Source organism: Ostrinia furnacalis, unplaced genomic scaffold, assembly GCF_004193835.3.
Source record: "Ostrinia furnacalis isolate ACB-3 unplaced genomic scaffold, ASM419383v2 OfSCF0095, whole genome shotgun sequence".
Classification (NCBI taxonomy): Eukaryota; Metazoa; Arthropoda; class Insecta; order Lepidoptera; family Crambidae; genus Ostrinia; species Ostrinia furnacalis.
In genome coordinates this window covers 183,248-208,586 of record NW_021130334.1, presented here as the reverse complement: position 1 = coordinate 208,586, position 25,339 = coordinate 183,248, and the positions used below count along the sequence as shown (strand labels likewise).

Sequence of the window (25,339 nt, the reverse complement as noted above, 5' to 3'; positions counted from 1 at the left end):
AGTAAGGTCATGTCAATCGCCAGGGGTGTCAACTGTTAAGTATAAAAACGATAGCCCTCATTACGTAAGCTCTACATATTTTCCAAGAAAAATGTCTTGGGGTCTATTCATTAATTTTACTTATCATGGGTCCCATTGGAGTGGCAAATACCCTCTAAATTAAAAGTTAAGTATTCGCAATCATCATTGATTATGGAAATCAAAGACAATTTCGTTGCTGGTATCACAAAACGAGGACTTATTGCATGCTGCCATTAGTGCCATTTCATTAGTTGGATCGCGTACGTCAAAAACAATTTCATGATGATCTGTGGACCCGTTACACCTCCGGAATTTAAGCTTACTTTCGATGTGCCATTCGTGCTAGCTTCTTTCCTTAGTTGATCAAGCCCTTGGGCACGCCGACATACACATACAAGTAGTCGGTGGTGGTAACGGGCGCCATGGTGGTCGTGCTCTGCGGACACGGAGCAGCGCACATGGGCATGCAAGGTGTGCAGCAGGTGTTGCATTCTGGTTTCCGCTTCTTCTTTCTGGAAATGATAATGTAAAATGAGATATTGCTGTTACTCTAATGGAAGCACATCGCCAGGAGAGCTACCCTCGTAGATGACATCACCCCACCATGTACCTCGTCAGCGCAACCACGACCACTCTGACAAGAGTGCCCGACTACGAAGAGAGTTACTCTAATCCCTGAGTAGAGACGGGTCCTGCATCTAATAAAACTGACGAGAACTAAATTATAGTGATGATTGAAGTAAAAGAGAATAAAAGTAATTACGATGTTCCAGGACCTGCTGTCTTTGATTCAACGAAATTCATCAGAAGTAAATGAGCATAATCCATCCATAGCCATACTTTATGAAACAACATGTCTTCCACCAATGTAAAGAAAGGACGACAGGTGCCAATTAAGATGATGAACTGGGAAATGGACAATCAGAACATAAAAATCAAATTATAAGACTTACAATATTGATTAACGATTACAATGCTTGTGTCATGACTTCATGGCAAGTGTATCATTCAGATGGCCAAGGGGATTTTAAACTACGCAATACTTCTGAAACCACATCATTTTATAAAACGTCATACGCAATACGCATACAAATATTTTTCTATCACAAGCGTAGGTACTGTTGTCTGTCTACGAATGTCAAAATATTGTGAAATCTCGGGCTACTTTAAAATCAATTTGTAACATTACAGAGTATTGTTTGTATAGTTTTCACGGTTTCGGATCGTGTAAGCGCTATTCTCTGTGACACCTCACTTTTTTCTCGGTGGTACTTGCAAGCCGACTATATTCAATTCTTCTTTTCGTGTCGACAACAAACCTACACAGTGTGATAATATTCAATATACTTGCAATATAGACGAGGACATCACTTCTTAGTGGTAATCGCGCGCGTGGTCGTGGTCATCTTCTTGATAAGCTTGATAGGAGAACTCCTCCGACTCCTCTACTGAATGCTGGGACTCGACTGGGAGTAGGCACTTTGAGAGGAATCATTTAGTTACCTGCAGTGGACAACGGGAGGGCATCGCTTCTTCGTCGTGGTGCCGCGCGTGGTCGTGGTCCTCTTGATGAGCTTGATCGGCACGAACTCCTCGCTCTCCTCGCAAGGAGGAGGCGTCGGGCACTCCTCCAACTCCTCTGCTGTATGCTGGGTGGGACTCAACTGGGAGTAGGCACTTTGAGAGGAATCATTTAGTCACCTGCAGTGGACAACAGGAGGGCATCGCTTCTTCGTCGTGGTGCCGCGCGAGGTCGTGGTCCTCTTGATGAGCTTGATCGGCACGAATTCCTCGCTTTCCTCGCAGGGAGGAGGCGTCGGGCACTCCTCCGACTCCTCTGCCTGCCCCTCTGCTGAATGCTGGGACTCATCTGGCGTTACATTAAGAGTTATTTGCGACTTCGAACTTCTTCTCATAATTTTTAAAACGTAAAATGTTTACTCTTTTATTTTCATCAGAGAGGGAACTAAATTATTGAATTTAAAGATCTAATCGTCATGCATTATCATTCGATAAAGAAAGAGCTTGCTATAGCTACAAGTTACAACAATAGTACTATTCTGTCATAGCTATAAATTATCAAAATAAATGGCCTCATTATTACGGCATCCTAGCGAGTAATTAAGGCTACAATTATACCGGGATATTATTCCATAATACAATTATAACTTCACAGTTTATAGGTAATTCTATATTTTCCTCATTCATTATCAATAAGTGGAGTATTATAGGTACATCATACCTATAATATTGTTATTTAAAATGTATTCCCGTAATATTTAATACAGTTTTGATTATGAATAGGCTATTTGGTAGTTTAACCTAGAAATCGGCGGCGCGTGCATGTGTTCACGCGCACCGTTAGCGAAGAACAGGGGAGGTACCTACTACTCCCCTGAAGCCAGTCGTCGCTTGCTCAAACAGAGCGAGCACCAGTCTGGGGTGGAGCCGCGAAAGAATGTCTAGACCGTCTAGCTCGGACAAAAACTCGCAGCTCCGTCCCAAAGACTTCGGGAGGACACCGTCAGGTTTTAGTGAGTAGGCCCTGCCCATCTGGCAGAGAGAGCCTCACATAACCCACTGGTTCCCCCGGGCCAGTGGGTATGCAATTACATGCATTTCCTGACGAAAAAAAAAGGTATCATAAAAACATTCCTACTCTAGGATTGTTGTCACCTATTGTCGCTAAAAGTTAACTCTAGTTAGATGTTCAGTCAATAAGCACTTACGTCCACTGTGATATTCTCTGGAGTGATCATCATGCACACTATCTGCATGCCGATTCATGGATTTTTTAGAGCGGCGCGTTGTACGAGCGTCTTGGCGTTTATTAGAGTGTCCTGCCAAGGTTAATGCTTGTTTCTCTATGGAGAGGTGTTCGGTGTCTATGGGCGGGTCGCTGCTGTTGGAAGTCCTGTGAGCAGAGTTGAAAAAAATCAGATTAAAAAAAGATCGTGATTTTTTTATAAGTGGAAAACATTTTTATATTTTTATTTAGGTAGGTATAGTGCTAGGAACACCGCCAAAAAAAGTAAATTATTGTATGTAGGCTAAGATAGTATGTTATANTTTTGATGACCCTCCATGTGTTTCTGGGATTGTTCTTGGCTTTAAGAAGTTCGTTTGTTTCGTACGTTCGCTTTAGTTTCCGTATCAAAGAATTACAGAAGTTGCGATATCGAATGTAGGTAATTTTCAGGATTAGATTATCAGGAAATTTCTTCACTCGCTGGTGCATTTTATCTCTATTACGGATGCAACGAACAACGCCAGGTGTAATCCAGGGTTTGACTGGGAGGGTTTTACGTCGAGTCCTAATGCGGGTTGTGTGTTTATGGATAACCTCTTGGATCAGACTTATAAACAGATCTGCTGCTTCTGAAATGACGTCATTTAAGGTATAAAAAGGTAGAAAACTACACCGGAAGTAGACGCATCTCTCTCACCAGATGCTGTGCATCGTCTCTGCTCAATAATACAAGTTTTATTGTTTTGTAAAACTTGTACTATTCTTATTCTTATTCTTATAATAAGGTAAAACTTGCTGCTCATCTTGTCTTTAAAGCCTCGATATTTTTTCTACATTATTCTACAGTTAGTTGTGTATCATTTGTGTCCAATAACCGATCAATGTCTGTCAGCCATGATATAAGCCTGTCCAGATAGCCACCATCTTGCTTATAACTTAAAAGGAGCAACTGAAGATGCTGATATGCTGTTTGCTTCCCCAACAAGTAATGAAGCCTCTTATCTCTCAATGACAATAACTTTATCACTATTATTGCTATAAGATTCCACTGGATAGGCTTAAACATAATATTGTTAGCTTTCAACTTAAATGTGTTCACAAGGAGGCGAACATCAGAACTTATAGACAAACTTAACAGTCCTAGAGATTTAAGTATATCTGGCAGTACTTTGTTCAAATGTTCACAGACTATTCTTCGTCTGAGAGCATTTTGGGCATTTTTATCTACTAAAGGCAATTGGGTTAGTTGAGAATCTTCTTCAGGTGCTTCTTCAGGCTTTTCTATAACATTAGTTGATATATCTGGTATTTCTGTTTCCCCAGCTAAAAATGCCCGCACTTTCAGCTGCATCTTTTTGCTCTCTTCCTGCAAAATTGAGTAATCTGGCAATGGTTTTGTTTCTTTCTGCAATGTTTGCGCATCATACCGCCTATCCTCTAGTTCTAGCATATTAAGCTTTTTACATAAAGCCTGGTACTGATCATAATTGTTTGAGTTATAAAATGTACTGTTAGCATAGTTGTTTAAATACTCTTTGATGCATTCTCCTTTATCAGCCAATATTTCTTTGACTTTCTCCTCTCCAAAGAGGAAAAGCATTGTATCAATAGTGAACCACTGGGCTAAACATTTTTCTACTTCAATTGCTAGAACAGTGACTACTGGTTGCTTTTTCTTGAGGACTGTTTTAGTTTTTGTATTTTCCTTGTTTGATGTTGCAGTTTTTGTGTCATACAAAATGGGGTCAATTTTCTGTTCAGGTTTTTCAATAATCTCTCCTACAATGTTTAAAGGATTTGCTACAGGTTTTTTCTTCTGTTCTTTTGATTCCTTTTCTATTGTTGTTGGTTGGTTGTTCTGTATTATAGCTTCATTTGCTTCAGTTATTAAATTATTATTTTCTTGTACAATAAGAGGTGTATCCTTGGCTTTATCTTGATTATTTCTTACATCTGATTCATTAGTGTTTTGTTCTACATTGTTATCTTCATCTGTGATTTCATTGATAGAAGCTTGAGCAAAATCATTGATAGAGGTAAAAGGTCTTTCAGTTTTGAGTTTTGCTCTCTCCACGACTCCTAAATCTACCTCTTGTCCTAAGGCTCCCACAGAACCTGTAGGAAGCAAATTGAACTTTGGAATCTCTTCATATACCCTAAACCACAGAGGACTGGTCAGCATCTGCTGTTTGATGTAAGTGGCAGATTTGTAGCAGCCATTACTGCAAAAGCTCTTCCTTGTAGTTATATCGTAAACCTTGTTGTTTTTAACAGATATCCTGTATTGTTGCTTTGGAATATCCTTGATAGACAGTATATTCTGGCACAAGGGGTAGCCACACATGTGTAAAATAGCCCTTTCTTCCACAACGTCCTCGAAGTGACACTGATTGATATCCGGCAAACACTGCAGGAAGTACTCCTCGGATATATTTTTCTCGAGCAAACTCTCAACAATATTTTGAGCTTTTGCATTACATTCTCGTTTCTTGACGATAGCTTGGCGTATCTGCTCCTTGGTCATTTCTTCTATCTTGGTAGGTTTCTTTTTTGGCTTCTCCATGGTAAATATAAAAAATAAGACACTAATTTAATTTAATTAGGTTTTAAATTAAATACAATTAATTGACGTGTACACAAACAAAAATTAATTTGTATTTTGTAAAATCTAGAATCTAGCAGCCAGGCGGAGAGAATTTATTTGTTTTCCTTATTTTACGTCATTAGTGTCAACTGTCAACGTCAGTCAACAAGTTTTTTTTTTGGCATGCACGGCTTGTGCATTTAGCCATTTACCAATTACGAAGTGTATGATTGCAATAAAAAATAATCTGAGAAACGTTAAAATAATCTCAAGTCAAAACCTAATAGCTGGCTGTCAATGTCAATATTGTCAAACAATTGTCAACGTCAAGCGAAATACGAAAAATTCTTATCTTCCTTGTTAGTCTTGTTACACAAAATTTAATTATTACGCTCACTTTCACCCTTTTCGTCATTGGAATAAACATAATATTGTACATAAGTTGTCAGCCTTCTTTTTACGTGTAAACGTGGTAAGCTGATATGAATATTCCATCAAAATCAACGAGCAAAACACCCAAGTAGAAGATAGCCTAGAACCTGCCTGTACATTCTCGTATTGTAGTTATTTTATCTAAGTTTGATAAAGTGTAGAGGCGATATCGCGTTTGCAGTGTGTAAACAGACATGTGGTTTGAAGAGGGATAACCCAGTGCATTACAGGAAATAACGGTAAGTTCCTACCAATATCCTCTATAAACCTTGTTAAAAACCAGATGTTGTGTGTGTTGTGTTATTTTTCATCTTTTTACCGGTTATACCTTCTTCCTTTTCGTATTTTAACAAATGTAAAGAATATCCATGAATAGTTTTATTAATTTAAAAGTTTTCTCTTGAAGTTTTTAAATTGTATTTGAGTTTATGTTTTATAATTTCAATGAATCTTTCTATGTGTTGAAAGAATTTTTTGAGCTACTGTTTAAGTAGCTCAAAAAATTCTTTCAATTTAAAGATTTTATCTATCTTAATGTAAACACTGCAGCAAGATAACAAACTATCCTAATCTATTTGTTGTGTAGATATGATATGTAGAAAGGCAACATTTATAGTAGTACTTTAGTTAATTTTGGAAAAATATAAAGACTTTTACTGTAGTTTATTTATTTATTGGCTATCAACATGAGATACAGTATTTAACACAACAAAAAACAAATTAAGCCAAATGTCTCCAGCTAGTTTCAAAACTTTTCTTTCTATTATTATCAAAGTAGGAAGTATAATGTTTCAAGTTTGTTTGTACTGTGTGTACTGTAAGTAGGTACTAAAACTTTTGATTCAAACTTATAGTTTGTAAGAAATAACTTATTTTATCATGTAGATTAATTTTTTAAAATTTCTAAATAGTAAATAGTGAAAGGATTACTAAAGAAGTGCATAAATGTTCTGATTTTAATTGAAACTTTGATCATTGTCTTAAAATACATAACAACTTATCAAATGAGTTCTCAATCATTTAAAGGCCATTCAATAGTGTTAGTTAAGTAATAATGGATTGATAGTATTTTAAACAACCCAATAAATCCTTAAATAAACCATTGAATTTAGCTTTCGTAGTAAAAATACAAGTGCCACTTTAATAAAAACTAAAGGAAGAGAGCTAAAGAGCTATAAAGAGGCTAATCAATCTGTAATTAATTTTAATAGTAAAAGATTAAAGGCCATGACTCATTGACAGTAAAAGTGATGTCCAAATGGGATGTTTATTAAATACTAAAAAGATATTTGGGTTTGTTACTGAACATACAAAAATAATCCACTACAATATTGTAGCTCTATTATAAACACTAGTATTGTGCCTAGCTTAGAGCACAACGCGTCAATTAATAAATTGGGCTGTGTTTTGTTAACAACGCCTAAATTTATTCCATTGTTCTTAGTCTGTTTACACTTCACAGCTACATTCGTTGCAGCCAGTACTCTAGAGTGATTGAGATAACTAGTCCCACTTTTGACGCTATGCAGTGTACACTGCTCATAACTAACTAGAAAACTTAGAATAGAGTACCTAATTAAAACAAAGTCATTATTCTTAGGCGTGATAATTTCTCGTAATACAGTTTAACAATAAATATTTGACTTGAGAAGTTCTGGAAGAAGTGTTTTTGGTGTGTGGACATTTAACAGTTTGTGAAAACTCAGACAAATAATGTACAGAACCCAGTGTCGTAAACGCGGCGTTCTGCAATGCCAAATGGATTTTGAATAAACGCCAAACACTTTGTGTGGACTTTTATTAATAAGTTCGTGGATTGTACGATCGATAAGTGGGATTGATTAAGCATGAATTAAATCTCAGGTACAACGATGTATTTGTTTTTAGTGACTACTTTGTAATGTTTTTGGAAATTGTCCATCTGCGGTAGATACATAATAGCGCGGTACTTTGTAATCGTAATATAGGATTTTCTAGTGAGTCGCGTCGTGATTCTATCTTTTCCGTCAATAACACATCATTCTGTATTGGGTTGACCCTGTATGGAATCTATCATAAACAATGCTTGCAAAGCGGATAAGATTGGTTCGAGTTTGTTATTTAACTAAGTACAAACAAAATTGTAAATTAGTCGATAAGCATCTGTCATATTTATAATTTTAAACGCTCAGAACGGTCCAGCATATCAAATCTAAATGAACTATTCCTATAATTGGATTTCAGTTTCAGTTGATTGATTGAGATACAAAAATCCTTGGTTTGACACGCGAAAGTTCGCTCCAACTCGTTAAAAGTGCGCGTGTATTCCTAAGACTTCCCGCAGACTAAAGACTTTTTGGCGGCCGATAGTAAAATCGGGCTGTTAATCATTAGTTTGAAGTATGAAACATGAGTGTGAAACTTTACACCTATTTGGTATCCGCCGATTCATACAAATTAGAAGCCGAATAAACTATTGCAGCTGATAAAATGTCTGTAGTCCGTCCGCGGGGATTCTAAGGCCTGGTTTCCACCAAAGCGAGGACTAGAGTCCAATCAGATATAGTTATATTTCCACTTCATCACCTCTCCGCTCAGCGTCGGTCCGCCCCTCTCCGCTTTGGTGGAAACCGGGCCTAAAGCGTATATCCTTTACCAGCAGAAGCCACCATGATGCACATGTGGATGTGGTTCGGCTACGACCTGGGCGAGTTCATGTTCCCCGGTCTGAACATCAAGACGCGATGGTCGTTCGCGCTCACATGGATCACGCTGTTCATCGTAGCTGTGCTGTTCGAAGCGTCGAAGGTATGTCTCAAGAATCATCGTCTACGCTACGCTACTACTAAATTCCCGCCTTGATGATTATTAGAACTTCCTGAGATGAGATGAACTGAAAGGACGATTTGATTTAATTTTTTATAAGGGGGTTGTTTATTTCTGAATGCGTTTTGACCTTGATTTGGGCAAGTTTAAGATCTCCAAGTTGGAAGGAGAACTATTTAAGTGTTCCCAATAACTAATGATCTCAGTAATTTCGTCCAGTGCACGTAATGACATAGTTTAAGGCTAAGTTGCACCACCTTACTTTAACCGTAACTATAACAATAACCGCGGTGTAAAATGGTGCAACCCAGCCTTAGTATGTTTGTTAACTTTGACTTTGTTGCAGGTCTATTTGGCTGAGATACAACGGAAAGCGCACCAGAAGCTGTTCCCGTTCCGATCTGATGAGAGAAGAAACCTGCTATGCGAGAGGTAGAAACTAGTATACCTTAGGGCGCCTTCAAATTATAGGAGTATGGAGCAGATGTGACAAATCTGCAGCACTACTTCACGCCTCCTAAGCTTTTAGAAAATAGTGTCGAAAAGCTTGTAATCTGTTGTCAGGAAGAGTCACAACTCACTCATAATATCAAATAACGCTGCATCTTTCTTCTATCTAAGTCATAAAAGTAGATAAAATAGCCGTATACGAAATCTAGTTATTCATTAACATTAACATAATTACCTACTTTTTAATGGGCGATTAGTTAACTCCATTTGCAAGCAAAGAGAACCATTAAAAAGACATTCAAAACTTTTGCCTTTTCCTCTTCAAGTGCATTTGGTATTTTTGAGAAAATTAAACGGTATTCAAGACAAGATGCACAAGTTTTTTCCTCTTACAGAATGAAACAAGTTCAGTTATAGTTATCAAACACGTTTTTAAAGTGGTTCTGCATACAATATGAGCATCACTACATGCAGATAGCATGGCAGCGTTCTGGCACACGTGTTGATATGAAAGATATGTTATTAATCTAGCTGACTAGCTGTATAACATTTTAGGATAACAAACAGTCATGGTAAGCGATAGTGACTCATCTATGTTGAGAAATTCAAATCAAGCCTGTGATTTGGTTCTAGGTTAGAGTTTGAATCGAGTTATTGTATTCTGAATACGGACCTTCGGTAGCAAGTTGGGCACATATTACTTAGCTCTAGGGATTCCCAAACTTTTTTAGTGACGCTCTTGGGCCTTTGCAATTTTTTGCAGAGTTTGGGAAGCAGTGTAGCTGGTATAGACGCTGTTATTAACCCGGGAGTTGCATACAGCGTAAGGTAAAATAGGTTCCATCTAAGATCCATAACAATGATGAAGTGATTAGAAATACAAACGAAAGGCACAATAGCTCAGTGCTACGACTACAGAATCTCACTAGTCACAATGTGCCAGATAAAAACAAACCTAGAGTAAACATTAAACAGTTGATCGTCGCTATTGTTAATAGAAAGATTGTTGGGAATCTATTTAATGGGTGAATGATGATACCGACTTTAGGCACAGTTAATATTTGATTTTAATATATTACAGTTAATATTTGTACGTGAAATAGACTATGAAACAACCACCAGTGGACTTGAGTGGACGTATTTTCTAACGATACTCTTTTTAAATTTAAACAAAAAAGTAGAGGATATTTGGAACTCTCTTTTGGAAGTTGGGAAAATAGAAAACTGAGTTGTGATGATTGTCAAAATACTATAGACATAAAGCTTAATATAATACTCCCAAGCCGCTTTCGGCTACGGTAACTGCCACAAATTTCTTTTAGTCCGCAATAAGAGGGCTACGCTACGCTGCCCTATCATGTGCCCTAATTATGATTGTCATAAAGGGCCAAATCTGGGTCAAAGTTGAATTAATTCCATTTCACTGTGTCAGTCATTCTCATAACATTCCATAAAAGGTCACATTACTCAATATTCATCTCCCAAAATGGTAACTACACTGATTAGAAATTAGGTTGACATAGATTAATCAAGTTGTTAATTAACAAACACTTTAATTAATCGGTAGTATCCATTGCTAAACAGTCGGTAACTGTCGGTATCCATTATCCGGTGCTTTAGTGACGTGGTCAGCTAGTTACATGATCAATCGCTAAGCACGAGTGAACGTATCCTGGGCAGTTAGTGTGTCAATGCCAAATTCTTTGTTCACTTACGTTCGATCTTATCGGTACAGTTATCAGGAAGTGTGATTTATCAAATGACTTAAATTCGTTAGATAATTAATTATCGAACATAGAATGGTATTGACGCTGATTTATCAAATAGGCTATTGTTAAAATAACTCATAAATCATACTTCTGAGAGAATGGTCTTGTTGCCAAGGATTCAATGGATATGTTTTGTTTGAGATAAACAATTGTACCTTTTGAGGTTTCTGTATAAAACAAAATCTTCAAGAAGCAAGAAACTATACCCGTATGCTACACAACTTATTTTTGTAAACGCGAAGCGAGCATTTCCGAGTGTGTGATGGTGTGGCGTGTAAATAGCCACAGCAGGAATAAAATTGCGGAGAAGAAAGATGATGCGGGGGTCGGCTGGTGACTCCAAACAACTCAAAAATACAGCTGCATAAAACGGAAACCACCAACCTGCGGATCAGAAGACGGAGACCAGGCTTCGAGGGTCGACCCGTCGATATTTCTTGCGGTTTTGATTAATTCAATTTCATGGACCTATAAAAAAAGGCGGACGGAACTCGGGCTACAACAAAACTGTGACGCAAAATTTTGGCGTTTGTCTATTGTGTGAGTGAATTTAGGGATGCCATGTTAGCCAAAACATTTTACCCATTTATTTTAAGAAAATCATAGATCGGCAGATGTTACTTGGAAATGTAGACAGAATTATTCCGTGCCATTTTAAAAGGATGAAAGGTGTATGCGTTGAGGTAGGCGCGAAATTTTCAATGTTCAAATTTTCTTACATTGTTTGCAAGTCAGTGTGTCAGGGTATGTACATAATGTGGATCAAAAATGATTCACGCAGTTACAAATTACGAATCTTGTGTACATTATAATCATAATCTTATGCATCATCAATATATTATTATTATCTCTGATAGATTTTTTTTAACATACAACCTGACACTGACTTGCAATCAATGTAAGAAAATTTGAATTTCGCAGTTCCACATTTTTGGGAAGGATCAAATTTGCCCATGAAAATATATCCCATTAAAACACAATTATTATGATAAATTATTTTATTTCCATAGTATGCGTAATACATGACTAAAAAGTCCTAAAATCATTATTAATTTCCCATATTTCGGGTAATTTTCCCACGTAAATAACTGAGAACACTGGTCTTTGACGTATTATTTTTTCGAGTGAATGACGTTTGATTTCAATTAATTTCAATATTTTAATGTCGGGAAATAAGTGATTGGATTATTATTTTGCCTGTGAAATGTGATTCCTTAATTTTTGTTTGTTCGAACAGAACGGTTTTTACACAATTTCATCACACATGTCGTATTCGTGTTGTTTTTTCGCTGCTTAAATGTGTCAACTGTGTGAAGTTTGCACTCGAAGTGGTGTAACAGGGTGTGAATGTGTGCGTGCCGGCCTGTACGTACAGGCAAGCTGGTGTATCCTAATGTCACAGTATTTTGTTGATGAGAATCCGTCCGACTTTTTTTATAGGTCCATGTTCAATTTATATTCAGCGGACTTTTCACATTTGACTGACGTTCCAAGACAAAGCCTAAACTATAGGTCGACAAAAAGTCTGTAGTTTTCCCGCGAATTAACTTAGTATTGAGCTTTATGTCCTCGTTGCAGGGAGCAGGCCGGCATCATGGAGCCGACGACGAGCCGCAACGCCAGCGCCGGCCAGGTCAGCCGCTGGTCGTCTCTCCGTGTGCGGTTAGTATACCTGTGACCCTGGTCTTCACAATATAAAATAATCTCCTCAATTTGAAAACACAAATGCATGCCTAACCAACACATACACTACATAGAATACCACGCATGCTTATTTGCTGGTGGAATGTGATAAAATTATTTTCTGCCGAAAATCCAATGCTGGATTAAGGCCTTCGTCTAGGATTTCCATAACAAACAACCGGTCCTGCGTTGCCTGCATCCGATATTTTACCGATCAGCTGCTACAAATTGTTTGGGGATGTCAACTAAGCTTTTCCTTGTCTACTAAGGATTTAACAATATGGATGGCAAAAGATGAAACTTAGTTTAGTCTCTCGTACGTGTTTAGGCTTCTTCCTAATCCAATTTTCGTGTCGTGACCGATTTCGTAAGCAACTGCTAATCATCTGAGTAGTCAACGCTAACAACGTGACGTAGATACCACAGTATATACAACGTGTCCCAAAATTCAAGGATAAGCCGGCGCCGCAGGTTGGACCTAGACATGACTGCTTTAGGAAAAATAAGAAAAAAAATCTATCTCAATTATTTTTTAAGTTACACAATAAATTATGAAATTCGTCGAAAATTGACACCCCTTATGATATTTTACATTACCACGACTACAATTTTTCAAATAGTTCAGTTTTTTTGTTTGTATCGGCAACTTAAGTAGTGCTACTGTCCACCCCAATTCTTAAAACCCTCAGAATCCTTGCAATTTTTACACAAAAGTTAATCAAAATATGATATTTCCTTAAAATTTTGAACGATTTTTACTTACACTCCACTTTGACTCGTCGTTTTGTAAAAAAACAGTATGAACACTACTGCGGCAAGTTTTTTATAAAGTTGACGCAACTATCCAAGATTCCGAAATGGTATAATACTCTAAGAAAACTAGTCGCAAAAAAGATATGCGTACCATTTTTACAAGCAAAACGGCGGAATTGCATCTAGTTTGGGTTCGTTGGATTTGTCTTTTCGAGCACTTTAGTGCTAGATGATGTCCAGGGTCCTGATGATGAAGTCAATTATAATTTTCAAACGAAGTCAAGCTTGTTTTTAAAAAAGTTTTTTTTTATTACAACTTTATTTTAAACTTTTTAGTTGTTTCTCAATCTCATGGCCCAAGTGCTCAGGAAGACAAATCCAACGAACCCAAACTCGATAAGCTTCCGCTGTTTCGTTTAGGAGTTCCTATGGCCAGCTCCTGCCACCTCTTGACTTCATCATCAGGACCCTGGACATCATCTAGCACTAAAGTGCTCGAAAAGACAAGTCCAACGAACCCAAACTAGATGCAATTCCGCCGTTTTGTTAAGAGTTCCTATGGCCACCTCCAGACTCCATCCAGCTCAATGGTACCATAATATTACATTGTCATCGTACGAACACAAGTATACCAAATTTCAGCTCAATTGGTTAAGGAGAACTGGTTTTAAATTCCGTTGCAAGATTTATCCCATACTAACTAACTAGCGAAGTGCTTGTAAAAATGGTACGCATATCTATTTTGTGACTAGGTTTCTTAGAGTATTATACCATTTTGGAATCTTGGATAGTTGCGTCAACTTTATAAAAAACTTGCCGTAGTAGTGTTCATACTTTTTTTTTACAAAACGATGAGTCAAAGTGGAGTGAAAGTAAAAATCGTTGAAGATTTTAAGGAAATAACATATTTTGATTAACTTTTGTGTAAACACTGCAAGGATTCTGGGGGTTTTAAGAGTTGGGATGGACAGCAGCACTACTTATGTTGCCGATACAAACAGAAAAACAGGAATATTTGAAAAATTGTGGTCGTGGTAATGTAAAATATCATAAGGGGTGTCAATTTTCGTCGAATTTCATAATTTATTGTGTAAGTTAAAAAATAATTGAGATAGATTTTTTTCTTTATTTTTCCTAAAGTAGTCAAGACTATGTCCATCCTGTGGCGTCGGCTTATCCTTGAATTTTGGGACACGTTGTATATGAGCTAAAGCAGTACGGAAACTTAGCCCTTTCTGCGAGTTAAATACCTACACTTCAACTGAGTGTTAGGGTTGGCACTCTTAATCTTTATAAAATAATAAGGTTCTTACTTACTTATTTATTAAAACATTTATTTAGGTTTTTAATTATCAAATACCTAATGGAATAAATTAATTGACTAAGTAGTTAACAAAAAAATAAAACGTTAATTAGGTTCTTTAATGATCGAATACATAATCGAATAAATTGATTAAGTATTATTAGAGGCCGGTAGAAGATCTATTCTCATAAATAAAATACCGGATACTTACTTTCATATACCTACCTATTGCCTCATTTTAAATAGGTACAGTTCATCACTTAGTACAAAAGCTTGCGGAGCAAATTAGTTACTTTATCAAATAGAACACATAAATTGTTAAAAAGCGTAATTACATAGTAATTTAAAAAGAACTATTACAAAATCAGATGTAAGCACTTTATTTAAAAAGTAATATTTAATCATTTTTACAATTCAGAATTATTTCTTTCTTTTTTTTCAGCCAAATGACGTCCACTGCTGGACAAAGGCCTCCCCCAAGGTTTTCCACAATGAACGGTCCTGCGCTGCCCGCATCCAGGCTCTTCCCGCGACCTTTACCAGATCGTCGGTCCACCTAGTAGGAGGCCTGCCCACGCTACGTCTTCCAGCCCGTCCGCTTCCGCTTACTATGGGCCTCATAAGAAGGCTCAAGGTCACCCAAAGGGCGATGGAGCGGGCTATGCTCGGAGTTTCCCTGCGTGATCGAATCAGAAATGAGGAGATCCGCAGGAGAACCAAAGTAACCGACATAGCTCGCAGAATTGCTAAAATCAAGTGGCAGTGGGCGGGGCACATAGCTCGTAGAGACGATGGCCGTTGGGGCAGGAAAGTTCTCGAAATTATTACGAAGTTTAAAAAATGAAAGTTCTGGTTTTGAAGATGCCGAGTTCAAGCAGCCGTATAGTAATACTACGCAATACACTCGTGGCATGTTTTTAAAAATACAGCGGACAGCGCATGCAATAAAATTATTAGTAAAAACACAACGCGCGACACTCGCGACGGATGGACTGCGAGGTTCGCTTAGAGCTCGTGTAAAGCGTGCGTCTGTGTGCGTGAGTCTGATTTCGAGCGTTTGTATGAAGCTTCCGTACTGTTTGATTTATCTACTGTGTTACAAAATTAGATGTAAGCACTTTATTTAAAAAGTAATATTTAATCATTTTTACAATTCAGAATTATTACGAAGTTTAAAAAATGAAAGTTCTGGTTTTGAAGATGCCGAGTTCAAGCAGCCGTATACTACGCAATACACTGGTGGCATGTTTTTAAAAATACAGTGGACAGCGCATGCAATAAAATTATTATTAAAAACACAACGCGCGCGACACTCGCGACGGATGGACTGCGAGGTTCGCTTAGAGCTCGTGTAAAGCGTGCGTCTGTATGCGTGAGTCTGATTTCGAGCGTTTGTATGAAGCTTCCGTACTGTTTGATTTATCTACTGTGTAGATACTTAACAGTTGAGAAAAAAAATACATACCCCAATGCCGGTTGCAGACCAAAAGGGTAAACTAAGTTAGCTCTTAGTCTGCAACTTGCATTAGGAGGTAAAGATCTCTCGACTCACCACACTTCTCATTCCAGTGTGCTAGTAAACACGCACCAGTCGCTGGTATTCGCCATCCACAACGTGGTGGGCTACCATAAGCTACATAAGTATTTAGCTTAGCCGGAGGGGAACGGGTTAAAATTCTTTAAAAACATCGTCGAATTAAAGTCTAACCAGATTAAATCCCTTTAAGAAGCTCCGTCGACTCAACACTAGGTACTCATTCCAGGGTGCTTGTGAACACGCACCAGTCGCTGGTGTTCGCCATCCACAACGTGGTGGGCTATCTGCTGATGCTGGCGGTGATGGTGTACAACGTGCACCTGCTGCTCGCCGTGGTCTTCGGCATGATGCTGGGTGAGAGAAACTTGCTGTTTTGAAAGGATCCTCGAAGTGTAGTTAGGTTTCCACCAAGGTAGAGCGGAGCTGAGATTTGAATAAGCAATTCAGATTTAATGACATTGACAGATTTAAATCTGATTGGTTATTCAAAACGCGCTCCTACGCTCCGCCTTGGTGAAAACCGGGCTTTAGATAGATCCTTTTTGTTGCACTACACAAAACAAACATTCAAAATAAAAATTTTGTTTAGGCATTCTTATTGCTAGGAATGGATCTATTTTAGATTACCCAGGGAGACGAGACAATAGTTGATGAAGATAGGAGTCCAATGATACTAAAACGTCAAGTGGCAAAAATCGGAATGAATAACCCAGCATTGCGCCCTCCTATAATAGTCATAATTATATGTGGGACTCTTCAGTGTTGTCCAACGAATTTTACGTGAATTATTTCGTTTTACTTTCATGTGGTTTTTCCAGGCTACTTCTTATTCGGACCAAAGTTGACGCGGCTGCAGATGCAGTGTTTCAGCACGAAGCGCAACGTCATATGCACGCCCGAATGCGACGATACTGGTAAGTCTTAGCTATATTATCTCCTCCACTTGTCGTCTAAAATCAGTCAGTCAAAGTTAGCGGCAATTTTAATGCTAAGCTCCTTTAGGCAGGGCCGTCTTTAACTCATTAGGGCCCCCGGGCATTTAAAACGATCTTAATCTTGAAAAAGGTCTTTTTTGGGGGGTGAGACAGACAGTGGCCTCCTCTATCGCACGTGCACATAGTGCTCAGTGATTTCTCACTGGTCTGCTTTTAGGTAATACTAGCTTTCCGCCCGCGGCTTCGCGCGCGTGGACTACATTATCTACATAATATTTTACGGAAACCTATTTTTTCCAAAATAAAATTTAGCCTATGTTACTCGAGGATAATGTAGCTTTCGAATGGTGAAAGAATTTTTAAAAACGGTCCAGTAGTTTTTGAGCCTATTCATTACAACCAAACAAACAAACAAACAAAGATTTCCTCTTTATAATATTAGTGTAGATTGGTCAATCAACATAAAAAATGTATTCAGTAGCGTCGTAATCGGGCTACTGTTTCCGCACTACTATAGAATCCCTATACGGCTAAATGGCTGTGTTCTCGATGTTTGACGCTTACGCCTCATTTAAACCTTTCCTCGATTAACACCTTCCTCGTCCCCAAGACCGGTGCAACACCGCCAAATGCAGCTGGGAGGTGTGCGAGGGCAAGCTGTGCAAGGAGATGGACGCCATCGAGACGCAGCAGGCCGCCACGCCGCTCACGCCCGAGCCCTACCGCCCGCAGTGACATTATGAAGCTTATTACATGTAGCGTAGAGTTGATATTTCCTTGTACTCGCTACATATCCCCCCGTAGTGATATAGCGCCTATTCACATGTTTCGTAGAGTTGAAACTCGCTTGCACTTGTTATACGCACTCGATGCCGCTCACGCCCGAGCCCTACCGCCCGCAGTGACATTATGAGGCTTATTACATGTAGCGTAGAGTTGATACTCGTTTGCACTAGCTTCATATTCTCTCCGCAGTGACATATTGCGCACTTGCTACGTAAACTCGAGCCCTACCGCCCGCAGTGACATTATGAAGCTTATTACATGTAGCGTAGAGTTGATATTACCTTGTACTTGCTACATATCCCCCCCGCAGTGACATATTGCGCACTTGCTACGTAAACTCGAGCCCTACCGCTTGCAGTGACATTATGAAGCTTATTACATGTAGCGTAGAGTTGATATTACCTTGTACTTGCTACATATCCCCCCCGCAGTGACATATTGCGCACTTGCTACGTAAACTCGAGCCCTACCGCCCGCAGTGACATTATGAAGCTTATTACATGTAGCGTAGAGTTGATATTACCTTGTACTTGCTACATATCCCCCCCGCAGTGACATATTGCGCACTTGCTACGTAAACTCGAGCCCTACCGCCCGCAGTGACATTATGAAGCTTATTACATGTAGCGTAGAGTTGATATTACCTTGTACTTGCTACATATCCCCCCCGCAGTGACATATTGCGCACTTGCTACGTAAACTCGAGCCCTACCGCCCGCAGTGACATTATGAAGCTTATTACATGTAGCGTAGAGTTGATATTACCTTGTACTTGCTACATATCCCCCCCGCAGTGACATATTGCGCACTTGCTACGTAAACTCGAGCCCTACCGCCCGCAGTGACATTATGAAGCTTATTACATGTAGCGTAGAGTTGATATTACCTTGTACTTGCTACATATCCCCCCCGCAGTGACATATTGCGCACTTGCTACGTAAACTCGAGCCCTACCGCCCGCAGTGACATTATGAAGCTTATTACATGTAGCGTAGAGTTGATATTACCTTGTACTTGCTACATATCCCCCCCGCAGTGACATATTGCGCACTTGCTACGTAAACTCGAGCCCTACCGCCCGCAGTGACATTATGAAGCTTATTACATGTAGCGTAGAGTTGATATTACCTTGTACTTGCTACATATCCCCCCCGCAGTGACATATTGCGCACTTGCTACGTAAACTCGAGCCCTACCGCCCGCAGTGACATTATGAAGCTTATTACATGTAGCGTAGAGTTGATATTACCTTGTACTTGCTACATATCCCCCCCGCAGTGACATATTGCGCACTTGCTACGTAAACTCGAGCCCTACCGCCCGCAGTGACATTATGAAGCTTATTACATGTAGCGTAGAGTTGATATTACCTTGTACTTGCTACATATCCCCCCCGCAGTGACATATTGCGCACTTGCTACGTAAACTCGAGCCCTACCGCCCGCAGTGACATTATGAAGCTTATTACATGTAGCGTAGAGTTGATATTACCTTGTACTTGCTACATATCCCCCCCGCAGTGACATATTGCGCACTTGCTACGTAAACTCGAGCCCTACCGCCCGCAGTGACATTATGAAGCTTATTACATGTAGCGTAGAGTTGATATTACCTTGTACTTGCTACATATCCCCCCCGCAGTGACATATTGCGCACTTGCTACGTAAACTCGAGCCCTACCGCCCGCAGTGACATTATGAAGCTTATTACATGTAGCGTAGAGTTGATATTACCTTGTACTTGCTACATATCCCCTCCGCAGTGACATATTGCGCACTTGCTACGTAAACTCGAGCCCTACCGCCCGCAGTGACATTATGAAGCTTATTACATGTAGCGTAGAGTTGATATTACCTTGTACTTGCTACATATCCCCCCCGCAGTGACATATTGCGCACTTGCTACGTAAACTCGAGCCCTACCGCTTGCAGTGACATTATGAAGCTTATTACATGTAGCGTAGAGTTGATACTCGTTTGCACTAGCTTCATATTCTCTCCGCAGTGACTAATTGCGCACTTGCTACGTAAACTCGAGCCCTACCGCCCGCAGTGACATTACGAAGCTTATTACATGTAGCGTAGAGTTGATACTCGCTTGCACTAGCTGCATATCCCCTCCGCAGTGACATATTTAGATGTAGCACAGAGTTGAAACTCGCTTGCACTTGCTAACACACTTGATGGACGCCATTGAGACGCAGACCGCTCACGCCCGAGCCCTACCGCCCGCAGTGACATTATGAAGCTTATTACATGTAGCGTAGAGTTGATACTCGCTTGCACTTGCTATACACACTCGATGGACGGCATCGAGACGCAGCAGGCCGCCACGCCGCTGACGCCCGAGCCCTACCGCCCGCAGTGACATGAAGCTTATTATATGTAGCGTAGAGTTGATACTCGTTTGCACTAGCTTCATATTCTCTCCGCAGTGACATATTGAGCACTTGCTACGTAAACTCGAGCCCTACCGCTTGCAGTGACATTATGAAGCTTATCACATGTACGGGACTATTCCCACCTCTCGTTCCCACCACTGCAACTCCTGTGTAGCCAGGATCTACAGCTTGACCGCCACAAAAACCCAACCAATGAAGGTCAAGTTTGTCCCGGGGGAAAGTTAAACTGTCATTGGACCCGCAACGAAATTAATCAGAAGAACATAGGAGGAGTTCGAAATTAAGGTTCGACTTCCCTCCATTGCAAAGCGGATGACAGGTGACAAACAAAGGTTTAAAACCTTTAAGAAAAAGATTATGCACCACGGACAATAAATTAAATTAAGGGGGCCTATCTTATGAGCAATTAGCAACTACCTGCCAATAATATTTTTCACAAAATCGCTTAAAAGCACGGAAATTTTTCCTTGTCGCGACAAGATCGGTGTAATAAATTGCGGAAACAGATGTATGTTGTATTGAATTAAGCATTATATCACGTTCATGTTTCCAAAGATCACACTCCCACAAGATATGATGGGCAGACTGCTCATGACGCAGTGACATTATGAAGCTTATTACATGTAGCGTAGAGTTGATATTACCTTGTACTTGCTACATATCCCCCCCGCAGTGACATATTGCACACTTGCTACGTAAACTCGAGCCCTACCGCCCGCAGTGACATTATGAAGCTTATTACATGTAGCGTAGAGTTGATATTACCTTGCACTTGCTACATATCCCCTCCGCAGTGACATATTACGCACTTGCTACGTAAACTCGAGCCCTACCGCCCGCAGTGACATTATGAAGCTTGTTACATGTAGCGTAGAGTTGATATTACCTTGTACTTGCTACATATCCCCTCCGCAGTGACATATTGCGCACTTGCTACGTAAACTCGAGCCCTACCGCTTGCAGTGACATTATGAAGCTTATCACATGTAGCGTAGAGTTGATACTCGCTTGCACTTGCTATACACACTCGATGGACGCCATCGAGACGCAGCAGGCCGCCACGCAGCTGACGCCCGAGCCCTACCGCCCGCAGTGACATTACGAAGCTTATTACATGTAGCGTAGATACTCGTTTTTACACCTGCTTCCTTTGCCCCGCGGTGGCATATGACGCCTATTTTTATGTTGCGTAGAGTTGAATCTCGTTTGCACCCGTTACTTACATCCGAATATGTGGCAATACCTACATAATAAAGACGCCTATAAAAAGTAGAGTAGAATTGTTAATACTTCTACCTGTGCTTCTACCTCCGCCGTTAATGCCCATCCTCCACGTCACACGCTAAATTGACAACTATTAAGACGTACGCTAGAGTAGAAAATTCGTTAAACCTACATAAATTATCACATAAGCCGCTAATCATATCACGCCCGACAAGCCTCATTGACAATAAGCTCGCAAGCCTTTACAAAATTATATCACTAGTATATTTTTATCATTATTTTATAGCAGCAGATAAACCCACCTAATGCGATTTATGCCTTTTTCCCCCACACCTAGCGACTTGTAGATACATTTAATTAGTACCTTGGTCATGTATTTAGGTTCCGTTAGTTCCAATGTTTTCTTTTCTCACCTCAATTTTTTTTTGCAGCTGAAACATCGACCCCGCCATTGCTAGACTCCGCACAGAGTTCCGACTCGGAGTTATACGTGTGTCGCACGCGCAGCTGCATCCAACCATCGCATTACTTCCCCGCCGCGCCGCAAGATGGCTCCACCGGCGAGCCTTCTAACGCCACCTGCTACTACGGCGCTAAGCAGTGCCCCTCAAGACTTGCTCGCGCCAAGAAAGCCGAAGAATCCCGCAGACATTACACAGAAAGCGAAAAGGAGGACAGCCCTAGCGTAGAAGACGTCCAACTACTGCGAACGGAAAGGCAGGGCTGCTGCAAGAAGAAACAGGAACCCCCGCCCGAAGAGAAATGCTGTAAGTCTAGTCACGAAGTTGTCATCGAAACGGACGTCCACCACGAGAATGAAGCAAGTAGGGAGGACTCGAGGGAGGATAGTCCTCAGATCTCGTGCTGCCACAATGCTAAGGCGCCGACTGAGAGCCAGGAACAAATCATACAGTAGCTCAATCACCATACGTACTGATGTAAATAGGAATATATTTTTTTAATAGCTATTCATAGTGACTGATGGTGCAGAGTTTTAAGCTTTTTCGACGTTGTTTCATAACCGTAATCCATGAATTTATTATTGTTACCGTTTGTTAGTAACGTGTGGTCGTATGTCATTACCATTTACAGAATTTCCAGATGATAATAATATCTGGTTGCTTCTATGGGACTGTTAAGAATTTGTTAAGTGTTAGTGAGTAGTTATTGGTCACAATATTATTTTATTTTGTACATAAACGCGAATTGTTGGTCATAATATTGGGACCTGATTTTTTTATACAGGAGCTATACACGAACACATTTGAAATTATTTATTTTTTGTAAAGTTTTAGCTTTTGGCACTAGGTGTCGTGACGTGATTGGGTGCAATAATATTTTCTGTAGTTGGATAATAATTTACATGACATATCATATAGCTGTATAGCATATTGTTAAAGAATAGTTATACAACGAGGGTGCTTTAGTAGTATAATTTAGTTATTGCCATAAATATTACCTGATTTGTCGACAGCTTTAGGATATTTCATCAATTTACGAATACTCTTTATTTATCAAAGTCTAAGATCGACCTTTATCATCGACAGTATTTTCGGTTATTGGGTGTCAGACTTTTAGTCGGCCGTTAGTTTGATCGGGCTGTTAATCAGTATAAATATGTATGAAGCGCATATTACACCGATTTGGTATCGGCCGATTCTTCATACAAATTCGAAGCCACATACGTGTAGAAATTAAATACACATTTTATTTCGGTGTTGCATGATTGAATGTTTAGAGCAGCGTATAAATTGTTGGCACGTTGCTCTGCCTGTGTATACCAAAGACAATAAACGGTGACTAGAAATTAAATTACATTTGCAATGATTCTGTCGCTAACCGTGGTTTATTACGTAAGATACTGTGATAGTATGGCCTTCCCCTACAATACAAGAACGTTATTGTCTCTCCACAACTACGAAAAAAACGTGTTTAGTTAAATGGGAAAACTGTTATATTTATTTTTAAATTAATTTTAGCTATGTATGTTATTTTAATATTAACGTATGTAACTGGCACGAGATATTTTTGTGCAACAAGTGCCTCGACTCTGTCGTCCTGATTTGCGTGCCAAATGTTTTAAAATGTTGTAATAAATTGTTTCCTTTTCTGTATATTACGTAAATAGTTATAAAGTTATGTAGAAATATTGCAATAAACATAAATTATAAAATAACGCGATCTTTTCATTTAAAAATCTCAAATTTCTTAAGACTCTTATGTACTGTGTGAGGTATTATGAGATACAAATCATAAACTTCGACTAAGTATATCAATAGTTTTTATTTTTATCAATATAATTATAGAACATTATATGAATGGTATTAAAATAATGCCTTAACCTATCTTATCCTAGTTGTTTTTGTTACAAATAATCACATTAATGCGGCGGGTACGGCTTCACTCGTGGGTTCTATCTATTGTGAGATTCTACCGGCTCCCATACTATTTTGAACTTTCTTTGCCTTATTCATAAACTGTAATACTTATATTTAAACGATGCTAATCATTTCCTATCAATGCTTATCCATAAGCTATGGAAGAATAGAATATACTATAACATTGTGGGCAAACGAAACTGTTTGCTATAAATTCGTAGCTATACAAGTTATTCGTGAACAGTCGAGTGAACAAAATGCATGAATACAAGCCGCACCCAAAACTGCGAGGCTTTTACAAACGATCATTACAATAACAATAAAATTAAATAAATATGGCAAAAGTTGTCTACACCTGATCCGTAAGCGCGGGTAGTCCTTAATCATAAACGTGGGAGGTTAAATACATTTTACAAACACTGGAATGAAACTAAAAAGGGTTACAACAAGTTAGTGGAAGGGAAGACTAAATGACTGTATAACCTTAAAACGATTAGCAAAATAAATTGGTTATTATAAGAGATATATTTCCTAAATCTTCGGACAGGCCTGGCCAACACTTGCGGCGGAACCGTTGCAATAATACAGGGTGTTTAAAGTAATTTAAATTAACCGAGATTGCACAGACTACTAGAAGTCAATTATAACTCTAGGGACGAGTAACTTATTTACGATTATATGTAAACTAGGAGTTGCTTATGACTGTTATTTTAATCTTTGGTGTTTATATCTAAATAGTATTTTATAAAGTACTTCTTGAAAGATTTGGGCTATTTAGTGTATTAGAAGACAATGCAGCTTATATTTGCTGTATTAATGAAAGGTTCCCGCCAACACCAAATCCCATCGCCGCGTCCACGAGAGCAGCTTATTCAAACATCACAGACTCGCACTTCGGCGTTCGTACAAAAATAAAATTAACCAAATTACAACATTACCTATACTTTAATATTAATAACATTAGAGTGCGATATCGTCAAAAACGTGAACAAGTGGCAACTTGGTGTACCAGATTCAAAAATAGCTATTACTCTCTCAGTAAAATGAAATTTTACTGGAGAAGATGAGGACATGTTCTTCAGAAGTGGTGCAGTAAAATGCACAAAAATGATAGAAATAAGCACATTCAACGTGAAAAGATACAGAATCTGTCATTAAAAAGTGATTTCTTATCCATGTATTTTCTGATAATATTCAATTAGGGCTGATTTTTCAATCGTTGGATAACTTTTAACTGAGGAATAAGTTTGGCACATTGGCAGTTTCAGTATGGGAAATATGTCAAAATGACAAGTTTATTCTTCAGATAAAAGTTAACTGACGGTTGAAAAATCGGCCCTTAGTGAATAAAGTTTCGACTTGCTGTATTGATTACGTTGGTTGTATGTTTTTAATACATGCGGGGATGACAGTAATTCCAATGATGACTTATTTCCAATATTGGTACAGTCATTTTGCCACTAATAAACACTTTATTCATTGCATTATATTAACATGCATAGATTATACAATGGAAAACACGAATTATG

General features: G+C 39.1%; 3 protein-coding genes across 6 annotated transcripts; 1 reads left to right on the top strand and 2 right to left on the bottom strand.

The window, feature by feature from the left end:
- Window positions 1-247: 247 nt before the first annotated feature.
- Window positions 248-1,753, bottom strand: LOC114351941 (uncharacterized). Its single transcript, XM_028303302.1, has 2 exons — window positions 1,723-1,753; window positions 248-533 (listed from the first exon to the last, which is right to left on the bottom strand). The coding sequence occupies exons 1-2, from the start codon at window positions 1,744-1,746 to the stop codon at window positions 255-257; spliced, it is 303 nt and encodes a 100-aa protein (XP_028159103.1). The 5' UTR covers window positions 1,747-1,753; the 3' UTR covers window positions 248-254.
- Window positions 1,754-3,590: 1,837 nt separating this feature from the next.
- Window positions 3,591-5,451, bottom strand: LOC114351992 (putative RNA polymerase II subunit B1 CTD phosphatase RPAP2). Its single transcript, XM_028303397.1, has one exon. The coding sequence runs from the start codon at window positions 5,331-5,333 to the stop codon at window positions 3,606-3,608; it is 1,728 nt and encodes a 575-aa protein (XP_028159198.1). The 5' UTR covers window positions 5,334-5,451; the 3' UTR covers window positions 3,591-3,605.
- A 247-nt stretch (window positions 5,452-5,698) lies between these two features.
- On the top strand, window positions 5,699-23,608 carry LOC114351973 (uncharacterized). 4 transcript variants are annotated; one of them, XM_028303367.1, is made up of 7 exons: window positions 5,699-6,025; window positions 8,428-8,573; window positions 8,938-9,023; window positions 12,389-12,472; window positions 16,313-16,440; window positions 16,905-17,000; window positions 21,864-23,608. In XM_028303367.1, exons 2-7 carry the CDS (start codon window positions 8,436-8,438, stop codon window positions 22,346-22,348), a joined length of 1,017 nt encoding a protein of 338 aa, XP_028159168.1. In that variant the 5' UTR covers window positions 5,699-6,025; window positions 8,428-8,435; the 3' UTR covers window positions 22,349-23,608. The 4 variants fall into 4 exon arrangements, with proteins under 4 accessions (XP_028159168.1, XP_028159157.1, XP_028159185.1 ...); XM_028303356.1 differs by having other exon boundaries at window positions 5,710-6,025; window positions 8,425-8,573; XM_028303384.1 differs by lacking the exon at window positions 5,699-6,025 and adding an exon at window positions 7,292-7,649.
- The last annotated feature ends 1,731 nt before the right edge of the window (window positions 23,609-25,339 follow it).